General features: G+C 39.3%; 2 protein-coding genes across 2 annotated transcripts; one reads left to right on the forward strand and one right to left on the reverse strand.

Moving 5' to 3' along the window:
- The first annotated feature begins 11,491 nt into the window (after nt 1–11,491).
- LOC128862006 (uncharacterized) lies at nt 11,492–12,694 on the forward strand. Its single transcript, XM_054100381.1, has one exon. It carries the CDS (start codon nt 11,492–11,494, stop codon nt 12,692–12,694), a length of 1,203 nt encoding a protein of 400 aa, XP_053956356.1.
- Nucleotides 12,695–19,001: 6,307 nt separating this feature from the next.
- LOC128862570 (uncharacterized) lies at nt 19,002–20,084 on the reverse strand. The gene has a single exon (XM_054101277.1). The coding sequence runs from the start codon at nt 20,082–20,084 to the stop codon at nt 19,347–19,349; it is 738 nt and encodes a 245-aa protein (XP_053957252.1). The 3' UTR covers nt 19,002–19,346.
- Nucleotides 20,085–21,094: the final 1,010 nt, after the last annotated feature.

Here is a 21,094-nt window from a genome sequence, read left to right on the forward strand (position 1 = left end):
CTTCTTACAATGTTGTATGTTTTAGGACCAACCACCCATTTCCTTAGTTGCCTTAGAACAATGTGTATCCCGATGCGATCGAAGGCTTTTTCGAAGTCAAGGGAAAGTGCTGTAATATGTTTCTTGTTAGACAGGGCACATGAAGAGAAATGGTCGAAAGATAAAAGTGCATCGACAGTGCTATGTCCTTTTTTAAAGGCAACCTGACTGGGATTTAAAAATTTATGTTTGGACGCAAACCACATTAGTCGGTTAGCAACTATTTTCTCTAAAATCTTGCTGGTGCATGGCAATAAGGAAATCGGGCGAAAGTTGGACGGCTTATCTGCTGATTTGTTATGCTTAGGAATAGGTGATATACAAGCAAATTTCCAACTTTGAGGTATGATACCAGAAGTGAAAATGGAGTTGTATAGTTTTAATAACCTAGTCTTAATATAATCAGGTAGATTTTTAAGCATGGAGTAACTAATGCGGTCATAACCAGGAGTGGAGCCTCTGGCCTGCTTAGCAAAATGATCAAACTCTTGGATGGTGATGGGATTGTCAATCTCTCTTGCAGAGCGAGTGAGATTTTGTGGTGCACAATATATTTCATTTAAAATTCTGGATTTTTGTGCAACAAAGTCGTGAGAAAAATTTGTGTTATCTGAGTACTCAGACCAATGTTTAGCGAAAGAATTTCCAATTTCTTTGGGGCAAAAAATGAGCTTGTCTATACTAATATTATAAAGAGGAAAACTTTGTTTGTTTGTTTGTTTGTTTGTTTGTTTGTTTGTTTGTTTGTTTGTTTGTTTGTTTGTAACGAATAGGCTCAAAAACTACTGGACCGATTTTAAAAATTCTTTCACCATTCGAAAACTACATTATCCAAGAGTAACATGGATTACATTTTATTTTGGAAAAAAATAGGGTTCCGTAAGATATTTGGATTTTTCCGACACAAACTGAAAAAAATCTTATATCTATACTAGTCTATACTTACTTATTAATATTATAAAGAGGAAAACTTTGTTTGTTTGTTTGTTTGTTTGTTTGTTTGTAACGAATAGGCTCAAAAACTACTGGACCGATTTTAAAAATTCTTTCACCATTCGAAAACTACATTATCCAAGAGTAACATGGATTACATTTTATTTTGGAAAAAAATAGGGTTCCGTAAGATATTTGGATTTTTCCGACACAAACTGAAAAAAATCGTATATATAAAATAAAGTCAACTTTTTGTGTGTGTTCGCTAACCGGCCGTGTCTGCACCGAATTAAACCAAACTTACACACATTGTTAAGAAGGTATTGAAGATGGTTTCCGTATAGTTTGGATACCTATTGGTGGATAGGGCTCGAGATATAGGTCAAAACGTGGACCCGGGTAACCTTCGGATGTGTATGTACAATATGGGTATCAAATGGAAGCTGTTGGTGAATGCTTTAGTTCAGAGTATTTTTCATGCCGCTCCGTGACTAGGGTCTCGAGATAGAGACCAAAACGTGGACCCTAGAATGTGTTTGTACAATATGCATATCAAATTGAAGCTGTTGATGAATGCTTTAGTACAGAGTATTTTTCATGCCGCTCCGTGACTGGGGTCTCGAGATATAGGTCAAAACGTGGACCCTGGTAACCTTTGGTTGTGTATGTACAATATGGGTATCAAATGAAAGCTGTTGATAAGTGCTTTAATACGGGGTAATTTTCATACCTATTGATGACTAGGGTCTGGAAATATATGCCAAAACGTGGACCCGCCGTGTCTTTGCACCGAATTAAACCAAACTTACACACATTGTTAAGGAGGTATTGAAGATGGTTTCCGTATAGTTTGGATACCTATTGGTAGATAGGGTCTCGAGATATAGGTCAAAACGTGGACCCGGGTAACCTTCGGATGTGTATGTACAAAATGGATATCAAATGAAACCTGTTGATAAGTGCTTTAATACGGGGTAATTTTCATACCTATTGATGACTAGGGTCTCGAAATATATGCCAAAACGTGGACCCGCCGTGTCTTTGCACCGAATTAAACCAAACTTACACACATTGTTAAGTAAGCATTGAAGATGGTTTCCGTATAGTTTGAATACCTATTGGTAGATAGGGTCTCGAGATATAGGTCAAAACGTGGAACCGGGTAACCTTCGGACGTGTATGTACAATATGGATATCAAATGGAAGCTGTTGGTGAATGCTTTAGTTCAGAGTATTTTTCATGCCGCTCCGTGACTAGGGTCTCGAGATAGAGACCAAAACGTGGACCCTAGAATGTGTTTGTACAATATGCATATCAAATTGAAGCTGTTGATGAATGCTTTAGTACAGAGTATTTTTCATGCCGCTCCGTGACTGGGGTCTCGAGATATAGGTCAAAACGTGGACCCGGGTAACCTTTGGTTGTGTATGTACAATATGGGTATCAAATGAAAGCTGTTGATAAGTGCTTTAATACGGGGTAATTTTCATACCTATTGATGACTAGGGTCTCGAAATATATGCCAAAACGTGGACCCGCCGTGTCTTTGCACCGAATTAAACGAAACTTACGCACATTGTTAAGTAAGTATTGAAAATGGGTTTCGTAAAGTTTGGTTGTAATTCGGAGCAGTGGCAACGGGTACAGCGTTCTTTTGAGCCAGCCATAATGTCGCTTACTTTTTTAACTCTTGGGGCGGAACTGAACTGTCAAATTGACAGTGTGAGTTACAATGTGTCAATATTTCTTTCTGATTTGGATGCCATAAGGAAAAAACGTAAGTGCAACATGTAAAAATTGTTTGTGAATTTTTTTGGAGTGGATTTTGGAACAGTGAATAATTTCTTACGAAATTTGAGAATTTAATGTGAGATCCGAATGAAATTATGCGTTCGTGGAAAAAACAATTTTTTTCGTTTTTTTTTTTTTTTTGAAAAATATAAATGGATAATGGTTAAAAAAGCTCCAATGCTTAATAAAACATATAAATTGAAACGAAAAATTCATGGATGATCATAGAAAAACAAAAAATATTGTTTATGCCAAAGCGCTTGAATAAAGAATAAAGAAATAAATAATATGAAAACCATATATTTTCTGTTCTAAACCATATCTATTCTATTTTAGTGTGCCCAGCGAAGGGGGCCGGGTTTGCTATTTATTTATAACAAGTTGTGGGACAGTAAAATTGCTACGAGACCCCGACAGCTTTTTGATACTTTTCCATATTTGTTTTGGAGAGGACGACGGATTGATATTGCTAGAGATGCTAAAAAGCATTCTTTTTTGCCCTTTTTGCAAAAAGTTTAAACTTCGCATTTGCTGCCTAATATAACATAAGGTTTTGGTTGGAGCGTATGCGTTTAAAATTATACCATGCATTTTGCTTTATTGTACGTAACTCGGCAAGATCCTTGCTCCACCAGGGGCACATTTTTTATGAAAGTAGGGACGGGATTGAGGAATGGATGACGTAGCTGCGCTGAGGATAATCTTTTTAATAGAACTAGCTTCCTTATTGATATTACTACTAAAATGGTGGATTTGACTTTGTTCGTGGCACTGAAACCTGTATTTTGCCCAATCTGCTTTATCGGTTTTAAATCTTGGTATATGGCCGGTCTTATTCTCCCGGCTATCAGTTGCCCCGGGGGGCATTATCGCAATTAGGAAAAGATAAAACTCACCAAATCGGAATAAAACTAAGATTTATATTTCGATAGGAATTAATACCGCAATGCTTTTAGCTAATCAAAGAAGAGAAAAATATAACGGAACAACCCGCACTGAATAACACAACGATAGCGCACCTAAGACGACCAAACACCTTGAATGCTAGACGCTGACTGTAACATCAAGAAGAAATCGATATACAAGATATAGTTCAAAATAAACAAGACTGAGCTAAAATAGAAACGACAGAAGCTTTGTTCTGATAAATTCGAGTTTATTTATTCAAAATAGTCCCCTCTGGCCTCGATGCACGTTGTTTTTCACGATCTAAAAGCTTCGAATCATCACCATAAACTTTTTTCATCAATTCAAATGGTTCGGTAAACGTTCTACCGATTTTAAAACAAAACACGATCAGAAACATTTTTATGACGCCAGTCTTGTTTATTTTATGCTTCACCTTGTAGATATGCATATTTGTTCAGGGCGCATACGGTATTTAAGGGCATGCATTTATATGGTTATAACTTCCCGAAACCATTATTTTTCTTTTTGCTCTTTTTCAAATAATACATGGAGGACCACAACTCAACTTAAGAAATGAAAAGACATACAGTTATCGTCGCCATTTGTGCTAATCATACCGAAATCATACCAAAATGCTCAGAATGATGAGAGGAGGCGATTTATTCATGTCTGTCCGTCCGTCTGTCTGTGCGTGCGTTATCTGAATATACAGTGAAACAAAAAAACCGAAAAGTTTTGTCTTTGACATGCAATGCGTCTAAATCATTTAAACGTTCAAGGTGCAACCCAAAGTAACAAAAAGGCTTTCAGTCTTCTGGTCATAAGGTAACAAGTTTATTTTAACATTGAGCGGTATATTTTCCCATATACCTATGTGTAAATTGAGGAGTGACTTTAACCGCATTTTACTATTTTCGTGGCGCTCACGTAACTTGGTCTCCGTGTACGCCCACAGTTGGTCAATGGCGCTATGGTGTCGCCTCCGTAGAGAATGCGGCAGTACCTTTTTCACCGTGATACAATAACCATTTTTTAATTATTATGGCGAAAGGTTTTGCGCCTTTATCCTGAACAAGGCAATGATCACCACTTATATCCAATTTTGCAACCGATGGAGCCAAACATTTTTTTTAATTGCCGAATAGTCCAATTTGTTCACTATTATCTCTATGAAGAGAAGATTACCTACGCCTTTTGTGCACATGCACCCCACACAAGATGCTGCCTCCCCATGCTTTCAGATACTTGTTGTTCAGACCTTCATCCTTGCGCACTCTAACTAGCATCCATCAGACCCAATTAAATTAATCTTGGATTCATCTGTAAAAATTACAGTATCTCAAAAATCATTATTAGAGGAATGTAAAAAACGTCGCACAGTTTGCGGATGGGCTTCTGTAATGGTAGCGTCTTTCAACTTTTAGCTATAACCTCAGTAGAAATTTTGGGGTCCTCCTTAATACAACGAATAATTTTCTTTCTTCCTGAGGGGTGCAAATTTTGTTGGGCCATCCATTAATATCTACTTCACCAAACACACTTACAACAAGCAAATAATAACGTATAAAAATAACGGTGTTTACTAAATACAGGCATTTAAAGTGTTGCCAGCGCAAGTTTACAAGTTTTTTCTTTGGTCATCAAAAGAAGAGTTACATAATTTTTTTTTTTAAGTTTTTAGCTACACAAAGAATTCATATTACAATTTATATTAACTTATAAATGTATAGAAATGCTTGAAATTTAGTAAAGGTGCCGAATGTTTGTATACTTACTTTTGGTTCCAACCAAAAGCTTAAATGGTTGTATAGGTAATGCACGTCAAAGGCAAAACCGCTTGGTGTACAGGTTTTTTTTAGGTCACTGTGTTTCAACTTGGTAAATATATTACTCTTTATCAAAAATAGTTTGGTATTGAAAATGGGTGAAATCGGTCAATAACCTCGAACCCCTTCCATATAATGGTAATTTTCAGGGAAGCACAAAAAACGTCACATCTCTGATATAAATGAAACCAAATTACTCAAATTTGATACAAATAGCGAACCTGAAAACATAACTACTAAGCAATTACAATACAATTTTGAAAAATGGGTGGCGTGGAATAAATGCGTGTATCGCGATAACGACTTACTAATACTCGCCCAGATTTGATGCCCGTACTGCTCCTCATCTCATTGAATCCGACATAATTATTATTACTTTTTTCTTAGTATTTACAATACTTTACATTATATATATACAGGGTGCACCATCTTTTATGTCGGTATGAAAACATTGAATAACTTTGGCCACCTTTATTAGCAATCACAAACTGCGATCTTTTTTCGGCGTTTGTCATCACCTTGTCAAGTACTTAGGGTTTTATAGCGTCGATTTCGGCACGAATGTTTGCCTTAAGCTGATCAATAGTCTGCGGCTTGATGGCGTAAATCTTACTTTTCAGATAACCCCACAATAAGAAATCCGGGGGGGTTAAGTCAGGTGATCTGGGGGGCCAGTCGATGTCGCCTTTCTTTGACACTACACGTCCCGGGAATTTTCGTTGCAGAAATTCAATTGTTGCATTCGCAGTGTGGCATGGTATTGTCAGAAGGTGCCTGTTTGCCGCGATACTTTTTGCGATATGCGCGTTGAGTTAGAACAATAGAACAACTATTTTCGATGTATAGCGTCACTATTTCAGCGCGTTGATTCCGTGTAAAGCGATCCATGGTTGAAAATCTACTGAATTGACGTATCGAAAACATGTATATTGAAGTCGATCGGTTGGTAAATGACAAAGTTATTCAGCGTTTATATACCGACATAAAAGATGGCATACCCTGTGTTGTTGCACATACTGCTACAACAACAACAACATGGCGTACCCTGTATATACTTGGCGCGTACACCCTTTTTGGGTGTTTGGCCGAGCTCCTCTTCCTATTTGTGGAGTGTGTCTTGATGTCGTTCCACAAATGGAGAGACCTACAGTTTCAAGCTGTCTCCGAACGGCAGATATTTTTTATGGGAAGCTTTTCCATGGCAGAAATACACTCGGAGGTTTCTCATTGCCTGCCGAGGGGCGACTGCTATTGGAAAAAAAAATTTCTTTATTTCTGTGTTTCACCGAGATTCCAAACTGAATTCCGAATGGTAGTAACGCATCAACCTATTCGGCTACGGTGGCCGCCGCTAATACTTTACATTATATTGTATAATTTCTGTTATTCCTAATAAATTCTACATAGTTTTGCTAGATGCTATACATAACACATGGGCTGAAAAGTTCATGGCACTAGATCTATTGCATTCACCTCCTCTTCAGTTAGTAATAACCTTACAAAAACAACTGTTAAAATTTCTATTCATTAGCTCTGGAATTGCATTGCCAAAAGCGGGTAAGGATCCAACTACCGTGTCATCATATAGACCAATAAGCTTATTACCGACAATATCTAAAATTGCTGAAAAATTACTGCTTGATCGAATAAGCCAACTTCTAGACCAAAAACGTATAATACCGGATCATCAATTTGGATTTAAAAAAAAATATTCGACAGATCCATAGAATTACAAATAAAATCCAATCAGACCTTGAAAACAATCGATACTGTGCTGCAGTATTTTTGGACGTAGCTAAAGCGTTTGACAAAGTGTGGCACAAAGGCTTACTCAATATTAATAAAAATAAAAGAATGCTTCCTTTTGACTACTATCTCATCATAAAAAGCTACCAGCTGACCGAAGTTTCTATATTAAATATGACAATCAATGTTCAGATATTCATCAAATAACTGCTGGAGTTCCGCAAGGAAGCGTTCTTGGCCCTCTACTATATGTTTTATTCACCGCAGATATACCACCTCCTGACGAAACTAATTCTTCAATTGCTACGCTCGCAGACGATACAATACTACGAGTATTAGCGTCAGACAAAAGCTTAATTATCGCTACTGACAAACTGCAGCGATACACAAACGCAGTTAAGAAATGGTTTACTGGTGCCTAAAAACAAATGAAGACAAAACCCTACAGGTTACATTTACCGCAGTTCCAATTAAAATAAATGATAAAGCAATTACAATAAAATCAACTACTAAACATTTGGGAATTCACTTGGCCTCCAAACTAAATTGGAATCACCACATAAAACAAAGGTCAAACAAATAAAAGAAAAACTTCGACAACTTCATTGGTTAGTCTGCTCTAAATCCAGACTCACTATACAGAACAAGCTGTTAGTGTACAAAACTATGATTAAACCTATCTAGCTATATGGACTACAGGTGTGGGGAACGGCTAAAAAAACTCATATAGAAAAAATCCAACCTCATCAATCTAAGATTCTTCGAATTTTGACCATGTCTGACAGATACACGAAAAATGATGACATCCACAGGACTTTTAATATAGCAAGGGTAGACGAAGAAATCAAAACGATAATAACAAGGCACTTTGAAAAAATACACACACACAGTAATGCAGAAATCAACAAACTTCTTGAAAGGGAAAGAAACGCAAAAAGGCATTTAAAGAGAACCCGACCAAGCGACCTAGTATGACAAATGCTTAAAAAACATAAATATGTAAAAAAAATAATTAAAAATAGTTATAAAATGTAATCATGTAAAGTGAAACTTGTATTGTATTATTGTATATTATTTCGTTTATTTTAATTTTATCGCTTTTGACACTGGCCATTAAGAGATGTACTAGTATATAAATCCTGACCAAATTGTTAAACAACATACTTAATGTCAATGGACAGATGTATAAAATAAATGGATACTATAAAAAAAAATTAGTTCGTTAGTTATTGTGCTAAGAGTGACGCTAGATTTGTTATTCTCAAAACAACGGATCAAAAGGAATTTAGTGTTTTAATTTTACACTTGATGGAAAAAAATACCGTTCAAGCAAAGCAAAGGCTTGAAAAGTATTATGGGGACTCCACTCCATCTGAAACAACTATAAAAAGATAGCTTGCTGGCTTCAAATGTGGTCGTAGAGACACCAATGATGCACAACGCAGTGGACGTCCAAATGAGGCGGTAACACCAGAAAGCATCAAATACACAAAATCGTTTTAAATGTTCGAACATTTAAGTTGCGTGAGTTAGTTGACATCGTAAAGATATCACAAGATATGGTTTTATATTGCATGAGCATTTGGCTATGAGAAAGCTCTGAAAGTGGGTGACACGTTTGCTCATTGTTGACCAAAAGCAAGAACGTGTTGATGAAGGCAAATCAATGACAAAACTACATGAATTGAACTTTTAATTGCCCCCACATCCACCGTATTTGCCAGATTTAATCTCCCAGCGAGTACTGGCTGTTCGCAAACCTAAAAGAAATGCTCGAATGAAGAGGTTATCGCTGAAGCTGAAGCCTATTTAGAGGCAAAAAATTTATCGTTCTACAAAAGTGGTATGAAAATGCTAGAGCGACGCTGGAATTAATGCTATGCTAATTTTTTACCAATCTGTATATTCAACATGACCAATAAATTTTAATTTATTATCGATAATTACTCCTAGATATTGGATTTTGTTAATTTTCTCTATTTTTTGTTGTTGTTATTTATTTGTAATTTATATATCCCGATATTGTTGATTTCTAACAATTTTGCCTTTTTTTCATTTAATGGAAGTTTGTTCATTTTTAACCATTTAGTGACTTCATCTATATCTGCAAACGATTTATTTTTACACTCTACCTCATAAATCAAGGTGTCATCAGCATATACCTAATACTACACATTTTATATTTCTTTATAACCGATTCTAAATCATTTGTATACAAAGGAAAGAGTATGAGTTGCAGAATTGATATATAGTACACATTCTGATATTTTGCCATTTACTCTCGTTATTTGGTATGAATAACCTTCAAGTTCCACATCTCAAATCTGATATATCTTTCTTTCAACAAAATATCTCTATCAATTCTCTCAAACAGCCTCTTAAAATCTAAAAAATCGGCCGTAATTTTATATTTTTCCCCCAGCCCTTCTTCACAAGGGTGATGTTTAAGAAACCCCGATTGGGATTTCGAGAAAAGTTCATTAACTTTCAAATGTTCTATAAGTTTTTGTTTCACTAAATTTTCCAATACATTTTCAATAGTTTTTAATGTCTTTGTTCTATTTACTTTCTGGACCGGAAATATCATTGACTCTTTCGGTAATTCGGAAAGACATCTCTCGTAGTTGACATATTTACCATGACCAGTAGTGTGGGCCCGATTTTGCTCCAGTTATCTGTTATGAGGGTTCCCTTTATACTTTGCGCTCAATAATGAAAATACAGTAAAATAATAATGAACATGGCTTTAAAGTTTCTCAGGATATTCTGTTTGGAAGTTAATGCACTAATTTTGCACGAACTAATTTTAATAGCATTTTTGTCGCACAGAAGTGGATACCTCCGAAACGAGCTCTTTAAAGGCTTGAAGAGCTTCTTCCGGCGATGAAAATCGTTCTCCTCGCATTTTATTTTTGATGTTCGGGAACAAAAAGGAATCATTAGGTGCCAAATCAGGGTTACAAGGCCGATGATCTATTAATTTGATATTTTGTTGCATTGTCTTGGTGAAGGATAAGATTATATTAGATTTGTGGGGGGTTAGACAAGTCCAAGCACTCTGTCAGGGGACCATTGTACTACACCCGGATAGATTTCAGTAGAAAGAATAGAGATAGAAAGAATAGAGATAAATTAGTTTGAGGTCACTCTTCAACAAATCTCTTGGATTCATTGATGAATCTTAAGAGATCCGGCAGAGAAAGAGTATGAACTTTATCCATACTCAGTATATCGCAACGCAATATCCTAAGTCTGATTCTGTAAACGCCGGACAGCTACAGAGAAAATGCTCTGTAATGTCGTCATCCTCAACCGGATAGGCATATCGAGCTGTCTACAACCCCAATGGCAGCCATATGCTGACCACAGGTGCCGTGCTCTGTGATTACACCCACCAGTACTCTCAGGTCCTTTCTGCTGAGTTTTAGTAGAAATGTCGCTATTTTCCTGTTTGGTTCTTTCTCAACGCACTTGACTACTCTGCACGAGTTCAACCCAGACCAACGTCCTTTATGGGTAGACCTCATGAAGTCGTCAATCCATAGTTGAATCGATGCGGAAATGACACCTAGAAAGGGTTCAGAGCCTAGTGGTATACTTGTGGAGTCTTCATTAGCCAATTTATCAGCCAACTCGTTTTCTGTAAATACCACAATGCTCGGGCATACAAATAAGACAAACTTTGTTGTGTTTTGCAACACTGTGCAGTTTTGTCTTACATTCACCAACCAACTTCGAAGCGTGGGTTAGCAAGGGATTTCAGTGCAGCTTGACTGTCACCACAAATTCCAATACTGCTACCCCTTCACTTTTTCTCAATTAGCCGGTATGCCACATTCAAGATGGCATAGACTTCCGTAAGGAATACTGTGGCCATTCTTGGCCATTCCTTCTAGGAATTTAACCTGTCATGAACTAAAAGGGAAGCTCTGTATGGGGATTGGTCGAACACCCTTACACGATACTGCGTGTGGGATGCTCGTCCAACCACCTATACGGAGAGTACCGTACCAACCCATTCCCAAGTCAAGGTGTGCTTGGAATCGTGCCGAGGACTGAATGGTGCAGGGAATTAAAACATGTGCATCGCGAACGGAGTTTCCCTCTCGAATACCTGGCCGCCTACGAGAGTAACTGTGGCCTTACCGCTGTAAGGGGCGCTGCCGCGGCGGACCCCATTACTTCCCCTAAATACTCGTGGGTTGTGGAGCTTGACGTAGTCAGGCGAAGCAACCGTAAGAAACAGATGAATTATGAACACACAAAAAACGAACAGAACAAAAAATTTGTGCCGCGCTGCGACACAATACCATCCTCCGAGGAGGATACCCTGCTGGCCTCCAGCCAAGATACGGCTGAGTCAGCAAAGAGTAAGGGAAGTACCAGCCATAGCACACCCTTACTAAGCAAGCAACAACAACAAAAAGTTCTACCACAAACCTCGAAAAAGGCGGCGGACGGCACTCAGAGAGAGAGTCAGGCCGCTAGAAAACACAAATCCGAGGGTGCCCTCATGAAGTCTCGCTACACGAAGGCGACGTTCATTCTAAGCAAGATTGCCAAAAATGAACTCGCTGGAGCGACTGACGAGCGCGACGCGGCCGACAAACTAAAATACCAGCAGGTGGTTAAGGAGTACGAAGACTTCTTATCCAACAAACCTAAAGAGGACAACAAGAAAAAAGGCGATGCGATGAAAAGGAACAGGTCACAGGACGTGATCGACCAGGCACCGAAGAGACCTAAGGTGTCCAGCAGCATCGAAGAAACAAAGCAACGACCGTTCAGTGAGGTGGTTAAGGATAACCTCCTATATGCACTGATCGACGAGACCACAAACAGCGGCAAAGTGGTCCTGCAGAAGTGGGGGCAAGTGGAGGCCAAACTATCCAAGCTCGTGTTAGACAAGCATGTGGTTGGAGCACAGGGCGGAACTCTCCCTTCCTTCGATTCTGCAGGAGTACTTCGCGGCTGTAGGGTTATCAAGTGCGACGACGACTGGTCAAGGGTTGTCCTAGAAAGGTGTGTTGCTGAGATCAGCAGCACACTGGAAGGCTTAAAACTTAAGCTTATTCCGGCCAAGGACATCCCCTGCCCTCCTCGCGCTCGCATTTGGCTGCCGGTGATGGACTTGAGCGGTGCAGAAGTGCTGAAGTACCTGAAATCACACAACCCTGCGGTGCCGATGGACGACTGGGCAATCGTGAAGGCAGAAAAACCGCAAAAGAGCAGCATGTCATTCGTTCTGCAGATTAACGATGAGTGCCTGCCAATACTAAAACAACACGACAACAAAATGCGGTTTGGTCTAAGAAAGGCCAAACTGAAAATTTTCAAAGCAGACAGCAATGAAAATGAGGAAGACCCAGATGAGGCAGACAACAACATACAGCTAGAAAGACTAGAAAAGCTCGACCTAGCTGAAGACAACAATAAATCCGATGCCTAGAGCCATACAGGCGAATCTGCAGCACTCGAAATGTGCTACAGAGAACTTGGATGTCTTCTTCAGGGAAGGGGACATCGACATCGGATTCATACAGGAGCCCTGGGTCAGAGACAACGAGATTAAGGGGTTCCAAAACAACAAGAGCATCAACATATTCTACAACAAAGCAGACGGTAAGCCACGGTCATGCATAATCACTAAAAAACACTTAAAAGCTTTTCTGTGTTCTAATTTTAGCACTCCCGATTTTACGGTGGTGAAAGTGGAGCTGCAGAAATCGGCGATATACCTGGCATCGGTGTATATGCCACATGAGAAACCAGCGCCGCCAGACGAAGTGGCTCGATTCCTGTCAACATTGAACAGCACGGACAAACTATTGATGGGCTGCGACGCAAACGCCAGAAACGAGCTTTGGGGCAGTTCAGAGACGAATGAAAGAGGTGAGTCACTTTTCGAATTCCTATTAAACACCAACCTAGACATATGTAATGTAGGGACCACCCCAACCTTCACTTTTCCGAGCTCGGCAAATTTTCCAGGCTGGGAAGAGGTCTTAGACATTACCCTATGCACAAATAATAATTCCCAAATAGTCACAAATTGGAGGGTATCCGACAAGAGATTCTTTTCAGACCACAGCTGGATCCTCTTCGATATCAATCTTAAGCTTGAGAAACCTTTCCCATATAGAAATCCCAGAAGAACAAACTGGCATACATTCCGTAGAGTGACCCAGTCTAAACTTCAAAACTTAAATAGAACCATAACGTCGAGGGAAGACCTAGATGAGAAAGTAAGAGCTTTCGAAACTTCCCTGACGAAAGGACTTGAAGCCTCATGTCCCGCCACATATGGCAAAACAACCTATCCTACCTGGTGGAATGAAGATCTAAGTAAACTCAGGAAAATGACAAGAGAAATCTTCAATATCTGCTACAAACACAAATACTTCAAACCCTACAAAGACTGCCTTAGGGAATACAAGAAAGCAATCAAAGAGGCTCGGACAGAGGCTTGGAGAGATTTTTGTAGTTCCATAGAATCGACCAAAGATACGGCCAGACTAGGCAAGCTTCTATCCAAGGAACACTCCTGCCCTTCCTTCTTGAAGAAAGACAACGGAGAGTGGACAAAATCATCAGCCGACACACTAGAACATCTGGTAAATACACACTTCCCAGGCAACACAGAATATATTGAGAACAATACTGACAGTGTTCAAAGATCCAAACTATAACCCATTATAATCAACCACATCGTATCCAAAGATAAAATACTATGGGCGATAAAAAACTTTGAACCATATAAGGCAGCCAGTCCAGATGGGATACTCCCAGCCATGCTGTGGAACACTCGAGAAACGACGATTCCTTGGCTGGAGGTCTTTTTCAGGAAAAGCCTTATGCTAGGGCACATACCAAAGAGCTGGAGGAGGGTAAAAGTGATATTTATCCCTAAAGCTGGTAGGCGCGGTCATGATACAGCGAAAGATTTCAGACCCATCAGCCTATCCTCCTTCATCCTCAAAACTCTCGAGCGATTGTTGGATGTATATCTCAGGGAAAAGATTACAGACTCAACGATTTCACCATCTCAACATGCCTATCTCAAAGGAAAATCCACAGAGACAGCTCTTCATGAGATTGTAAATGCGATTGAGAGGAGCATAGAATACAAGCAATACTCACTAGTTGCTTTTCTCGACATAGAGGGGGCCTTCAACAATGTTACCACAAGATCCATAATTGAGGCTCTTAACATATTAGGCATAGACATAGGTCTCAACGAATGGATAGAGAACATGAATAATCATCGGTGAGGTAGGCAGCAGCACGATAAAACGCTCTGTCAACAGGGGAACCCCTCAGGGAGGAGTCTTATCCCCTCTACTGTGGTTACTAGTCGCCAACAACATCCTCACCAAATTTAACCACAAGGGAATTAAAGTGGTGGCGTAAGCGGACGACAAAGTGCTTATGGTTTCAGGAATGTTTCCAACCACAATCAGTGAGATTATGGAAGGAGCTCTGGTATTACTCAGCAATTGGGCCACGGACTGTGGTTTAAGTGTAAACCCGAGAAAAACTGAACTGATGCTATTCACCAAGAAAACCAAGGTGCCAAACTTTAATCTCCCAAAACTAAACGGCGTCAGCCTCACGCTAACCAAACAGGCAAAATACCTAGGGGTTATCCTGGACCCCAAACTCAGCTGGAAGTCCAACGTAGAGTACAGGGTAAAGAAAGCGAACATAGCACTTTACACATGTAAGAGAATGTTGGGAAAAATATGGGGTCTCCAACCAAAATTATCCAACTGGTCCTACACAGCCATTATAAGGCCAATACTAACATATGCGGCACTAGTTTGGTGGCCTGCAACAGAAAGGAAATACAACAAAACTAAGCTGAACAAGATACAAAGAACAGCGTGTATCCTAACTACAGGAGTGCTTAGCACCAGTCCTACTGAAGCGCTCAATATACTAACACATCTATTGCCATTAGATTTACACATTAAAACAATAGCTACTTGCAGCGCGGTGAGACTCAGAGACATAGGAAACTGGACAACAAGGCCGTACGGTCACAGTAAGATCCTCCTACAGGGACCCCCGCTGCTCACAAACGGATCAGACTACACAGTCCCCGACCTCAACTTCAAGAAAGGCTTTACGGTACGCTTTCCACCAAGAGCCGAGTGGAGCAAAGGAGAGGTGATTGGAAGACACGATATCGAAATTTATACCGATGGTTCTAAGATGAGCTGTGGTGTGGGAGCTGGCTTCCATTCGGAGCCACTCAACCTATCTCAATCAATTCGTCTTCCTGATTATGCCACCGTGTTCCAGGCAGAAGTTTTAGCGATCAGAGAAGCATGCAAATCCCTAGAACTCTACAAGGAAGTTGGTGCAAGAGTAGCTATCTTCTCAGACAGTCAAGCAGCTATTAAGGCCTTAGACTCCAACTACATTTCATCCAAACTGGTCTTACAGTGTAGAGAGGAGCTGAAACTGCTCAGCCATTGGCTCGAAATTACCCTGATATGGGTTCCCGGTCATAGGAACATACGGGGCAATGAGATAGCGGATGAACTAGCAAGAAAGGGCTCGACACTAGACATAGCAGAGGCGGTGGCAGTCTCCACCCCACTGAACACACTAAAAGCATCCATTGCTTCATACTATCATGCTTTAGCCAAAAGAAGATGGAAGCAAATACCTACATGTATTACAACAAAAAACACATGGCCGTCATACAAAATCCAAAGGACGAATGACCTCCTAGGATGTTCTCGGCCAAATATTTCACGTATCACTGCAACCCTTACAGGACATTGGAAAGTAGGGGATCATGCAGCTAGACTCAATCTACCCTTCAATCCTATCTGTAGAAGCTGTCAATCGGAAGGGGCGAAGGAGAGTCTGTTCCACTATTTATGTGAATGTCCGGGACTAGCCAGGGCACGACTCCGATCCTTCGGTAAGCCTTTCTTACAGCAAATTAAAGAAATCTCAGACATAGAGATAAAGGATTTGTTGCTATACTTGGACCTCACTAAATGGATCTGACTTGGAAACAAAAAAAAAAACAAAAAAAAAACAAAAAAAAAAACAAAAAAAAAAAAAAAAAAAATAACAACATCATCTTCACACGAGATAGTGGTAGTAAAACGGTGCTGGTCACTAATTAGGAGCATTTTCAGCTCAGAAATGTTCAACCACCTCAACAACAACAACAACAACAACATCATACTCATGTTCATTCCTAAAAAATCTGGTTTATTTTTTGCTGTTTTATATATATTAGGGCTCTTCGTTTCGCTTTAGCAAGTGGCGAATCGATGAAGGAACTGGTATAATTACATTTGTTTGTAAAATAGGTAGTTATACCAATTTTGTGAGGTAGGTTGTTGTTGTTGTAGCAGATTACTAAACCCTGTCAGGGCAATGAATTTACCGGTCGTCTTCGTCTAGCTCATCTAACGGGAAGCCCAGGAAACTTGCTGTTTCTACAGGTTGGGTCCAGAGGGAAAGGGGTGTTAGGTGAGTACGAGTATGTTAGGTTTGATCGGGCATGCAAAAAGATGGTTAATCGGGCTCAATTCTGGATAGGTAGGAGTTAAGTCTACTACAGTATTCAGAACGTAATTGTGCCAAAGTTACGCGGGTCTCTGGGGATAGCTGAAGCTCTTCATCTGCTATGGGTGGTCGTTGGACTCCGATTACGGCGTTGAGAGGTCGGAAGTTTAGGAAGATGGTAAGTGTCTCCATATGAATGCCATTTAGCGAATGTCTAAACAAAAATACTGCCCGGCCCAGTATTTTTCGTTTGGTGTTGTCCTGGATCTCGTGAGAATAGTTGAAGAGACGTACTTTCTTGCTTTTAAAAAACATACTTGTATCTGGTTCCTGTAAAAACTATTTCAAACCTTAAAAAAGTTTGACTTTGAACTTCTACGGCGTTTGAATGTCGGCAAGCTGTTTATATAAATACAGACAGACATGCTACCAAAAATGAATACACTAACTGTCAAAACTAACTGAAAATGTAAATTGAGTATGTACTGTACATATATGTTAAACTGCTTCGAACTTTGCCACCTGCATACTTCACCAACATGACCATACTTCCGATGCCCGCCTTACCCTTTGCGATTCCATTTTCCTGGGGACAAGAACTATTACAATTCAAAGTGAAGAGCTCAGAATTTTTAGTAGACACATCTATACATATGTAAATGTGGGCAAGTACATATAAGTAAGTGCGGTGGGTTACGGTTACTGTGTCTGTTCTTATCCTCTCCGCAGTATTTCAGATTTCCGCAGAACATGTGATGTTTCTCATTCAAACATATGTTGTTGTAGTTGTACATAGGATGTGGAATAGCTGTTGAAGCATTTGGTAGCTACTATATATTGTATGTAGCAAGTTACTATTGTGGTGTGGCAAGGCGTATTTCACTGACGGTGGCTGCAACACACCCTTCCTGAGTACCAATATATGCACATAAGCGGTTTGTTGTACTGTCAACACTAGCTAGAGTTAGAACAATTCATAAATACGTGTTAGTTGGCAGCAGTAGAAGCGCACCGCTCTGTTTGTGCCCAGTGGCCCGGATGCACGCACCAGGAAACTGGCAGCTGACACAATTTATCCTCGTCGGACAGAACGGAGGCATGCAAAATCGAACCACAAACTGGGTCCTAGTGCTACATATTCACATATACATATGTATGTATATATACGGTCTTTGGTGTAAAATAAGAAGGATCTAATTTATTTAGTTAAAACTAAACTTATAAGCAGGCCACTCTCGTCTATTCGTGATCCGCCAAATCGAAAGAGATGCAATTGCTCGAATCTGCATGCAGGAGGTATAATATCTATTAATAAATTGTCAAACTTTTCCAAGGCTAATACTACCTGGTTTCACCTCAATTGGCGTGTTCACCCTTTTTTGGTATTTGGTCGAGCTCCTCCTCCTATTTGGGTCGTGCGTCTTGATGTTCTTCCACAAATGAAGGGACCTAAGCCCACTCCGAACGACAGGTATTTTGCGGTGGCCGCCATTATTTTTAATAAAAAATATAATTTCATGGTATTTATTTTTTGAAAATGATATCCGGCATATGTCCACCGTGGCTACGATCAGTCCAATAAATCGATTCTTAAATGCAAGTGGAGCCGTCATGTTGGTACCAAATGTCGCCGATATTTAGCTGATTAATTTTTGGAAACAAAAATGGAGTCAGCATTGCTCAATAACGATTGCCATTCACCGTAACGGCAGTACTTCACTTATACTTCAAAAGAAATAAGAAGTGATGATGCCGTCAGTGCTCTATGAACTTCACGAGAAGATTTTTTTTTTCAAAGCAATTTTCCACAACTGGGAAGCGTTGTTGACTTGCCAAACCTTACTGAACAGAAATGGCAACAAATGTCAGATATGGGCCTGATTATACTTCACATAGCGCACAGCATCTGTTTGGTGTTAGGGTGAGTTTGGGAACCGAGGATTGAGTGAGTGTTATCTGAGCTTCTTGGTGAGCCCTTTCATGTTTTTATTTAAATGAGATTCACAGTTCATAAGGTTTTTTAGCGCATGGTATGACTAAAAACCTTTGTTTAAATTTATTGAGCCTTGTGGCTCGATTGCTTTGACGCGTTGCTGTATTCGCCATTTCAGATCCGGGATGAGCTTTAGTGTATTTATTGAGCTTGTTAGCTCGTAAGGTTTATTAGTGGACACCAGTGTGGTGCCAATAATTATATTATATATATATATTAATTACGGCGAGCGTAAGGTTAATATTTATTACATTGAGCGTAAGCTGGGTGTAACAAACCCATATATTGAGCTAGATATTTTAATGTGTTCATAATATTTTTATATGTTTTTATTTACTAGTACAATTATGTAATAACCCAAGAACTGATTGGGAAGGAAAAATAAAGCAAACAAATATTTTTAAATCTTTATTTATGAAATTAACAAAAATATTTTCTTTCATTTAAACAAAGTGTAACACTTAGTATTATAATTTTATAAAAAAAAGAAACTAAAAAAAAAACAAAACGAATAGCTTTTACTTCTAGCTTATAAAATTAGGAAACATATGAGATCAAAACTTTTACTATATAGTTATTCAGAGTTCTCGTAATCATCTTCAGTTTGAGCGCAATCTTGACACGTGAAAACAGCATGTTCCATACATAAATAGCGATTGCATTTATAACAAGTGTGTTTAGTCTTGCGATCTTTTTTAGTAGGGCATATTTGACATCTCCTGATAGGCTTAGGAACTTTATTTGGAGGTCGTTGTGAGTGTGAGGGTTCATCCACTTGGTCCAGAATTCGTTTGCGAAGCTCTCGGGGTAAATGCTGATTTTCCTTTCTGTTTTGTAAATGTTCTGAAACCAATCCAATACCCAGGTCTCTAAGAAAATTTCGGCGTGACAAATTGCTACTATTATTGGACTTGTAAACTATTATGCTATTTATACCAGCCATGTTCAAAACTGCATAGAAAATCACCATTGGCCAGCGCTTTGTATTTCGCGAAACAGCGTAGTTGGTGCACAGCTCATCCACAACATCAACGCCTCCCTTGGTCTGATTATAAAAAATAATCATTTCTGGTTTTTGTGTGCCATTAGTATCAGCAACAACGCTATCATCGTGATGTAATGTTGACATCAACAAAACAACCTTGTTTTTTTTTGGCACATGGGACAATAAAGATATATCCTTTTGAAATCCAAACACTGTGCTGGGGATCTCTCGGTTACGCGTTTGGAGCATCTGACTTGGAATCTCGGGCTTATTTTTTCGAACAGTGCCTGTGCTTGTCAAACGATGTTCTTTCAATAAGTGTAACATCAACGGATAACTGGTAAACCAGTTATCAAAGGTGGCATTGCGATTGGTTTTGGAAATTGGAGCCACAAGTCTGTCCACAACATCATAAGCTTTGTTACTGAGAGCGTAAGGGCCTGTTGGTTGTTTTCCTGGGTAAATTTCAAGATTGATGACGTAAAACGACTTTGCATCAACCAAGGCATATATTTTCAAGCCATATTTGTTTGGCTTATTGGGCATATACTGGCGAAAACTGCAACGGCCTCGAAACGATGGAAGTTGTTCATCTATAGTTGTATACTCAGATGGTGTATAAACAATTTGGCAATTTGCTACGAACTTCTCGAAAAAAGAACGAATGGCAGCCAAATTATCAGTAGCTTTTCTTTCGCTCCGAGTATTCTTATCATCAAACCGTAAACAGTTTTGAATAAATTGAAATCTCTTCAAAGTCATCGTTGTCCTAAAAATCTCAACCCCTGATCCATCACTTATCCACAGATCCTTCAAATTCAGCTTATTTGCTTTGAACTGTCCTGCAAGATACAAGAGACCGATAAAAGCCTTTAATTCTGACGATGACAAGTCTGCCATGATATATTTCTTTACGTGACTATTTTCACAAGCAGTTCTCTTCAGATTTATTTGACTATTTGTATGTAACAATATTTCTTGCAAAATCTCATCAGTAAGAAAGAGTTTCCAACATTTAACAGCTGTCTTTGCATTTTTGCCAATATCTTTTACGCCCTGCCTTTCCCTTATAATGTTTTCTGATCTCATACGCACGTTAGACCTTTCTGGTACACTAAACCACTTTGTACCATTCTTTCCAGTAAAATATGGTCTGTTATCATTGCTTTCACGTTCTTCAGATCCCTCAGCTTCGTTTTCTTCCTCATTCGGTAATCCTACCTCTTGTTCCGAATCACTTTCAGAGCTTCTTTGGCCAACATTATCAATTTCGAAGTCACTACCAGAATCATCACAAGAATCATCCTGATCAGCTGCTTCGAAAACCCTCAATAATC

The sequence above is a fragment of the Anastrepha ludens genome, chromosome 4, assembly GCF_028408465.1.
Source record: "Anastrepha ludens isolate Willacy chromosome 4, idAnaLude1.1, whole genome shotgun sequence".
Classification (NCBI taxonomy): domain Eukaryota; kingdom Metazoa; phylum Arthropoda; class Insecta; order Diptera; family Tephritidae; genus Anastrepha; species Anastrepha ludens.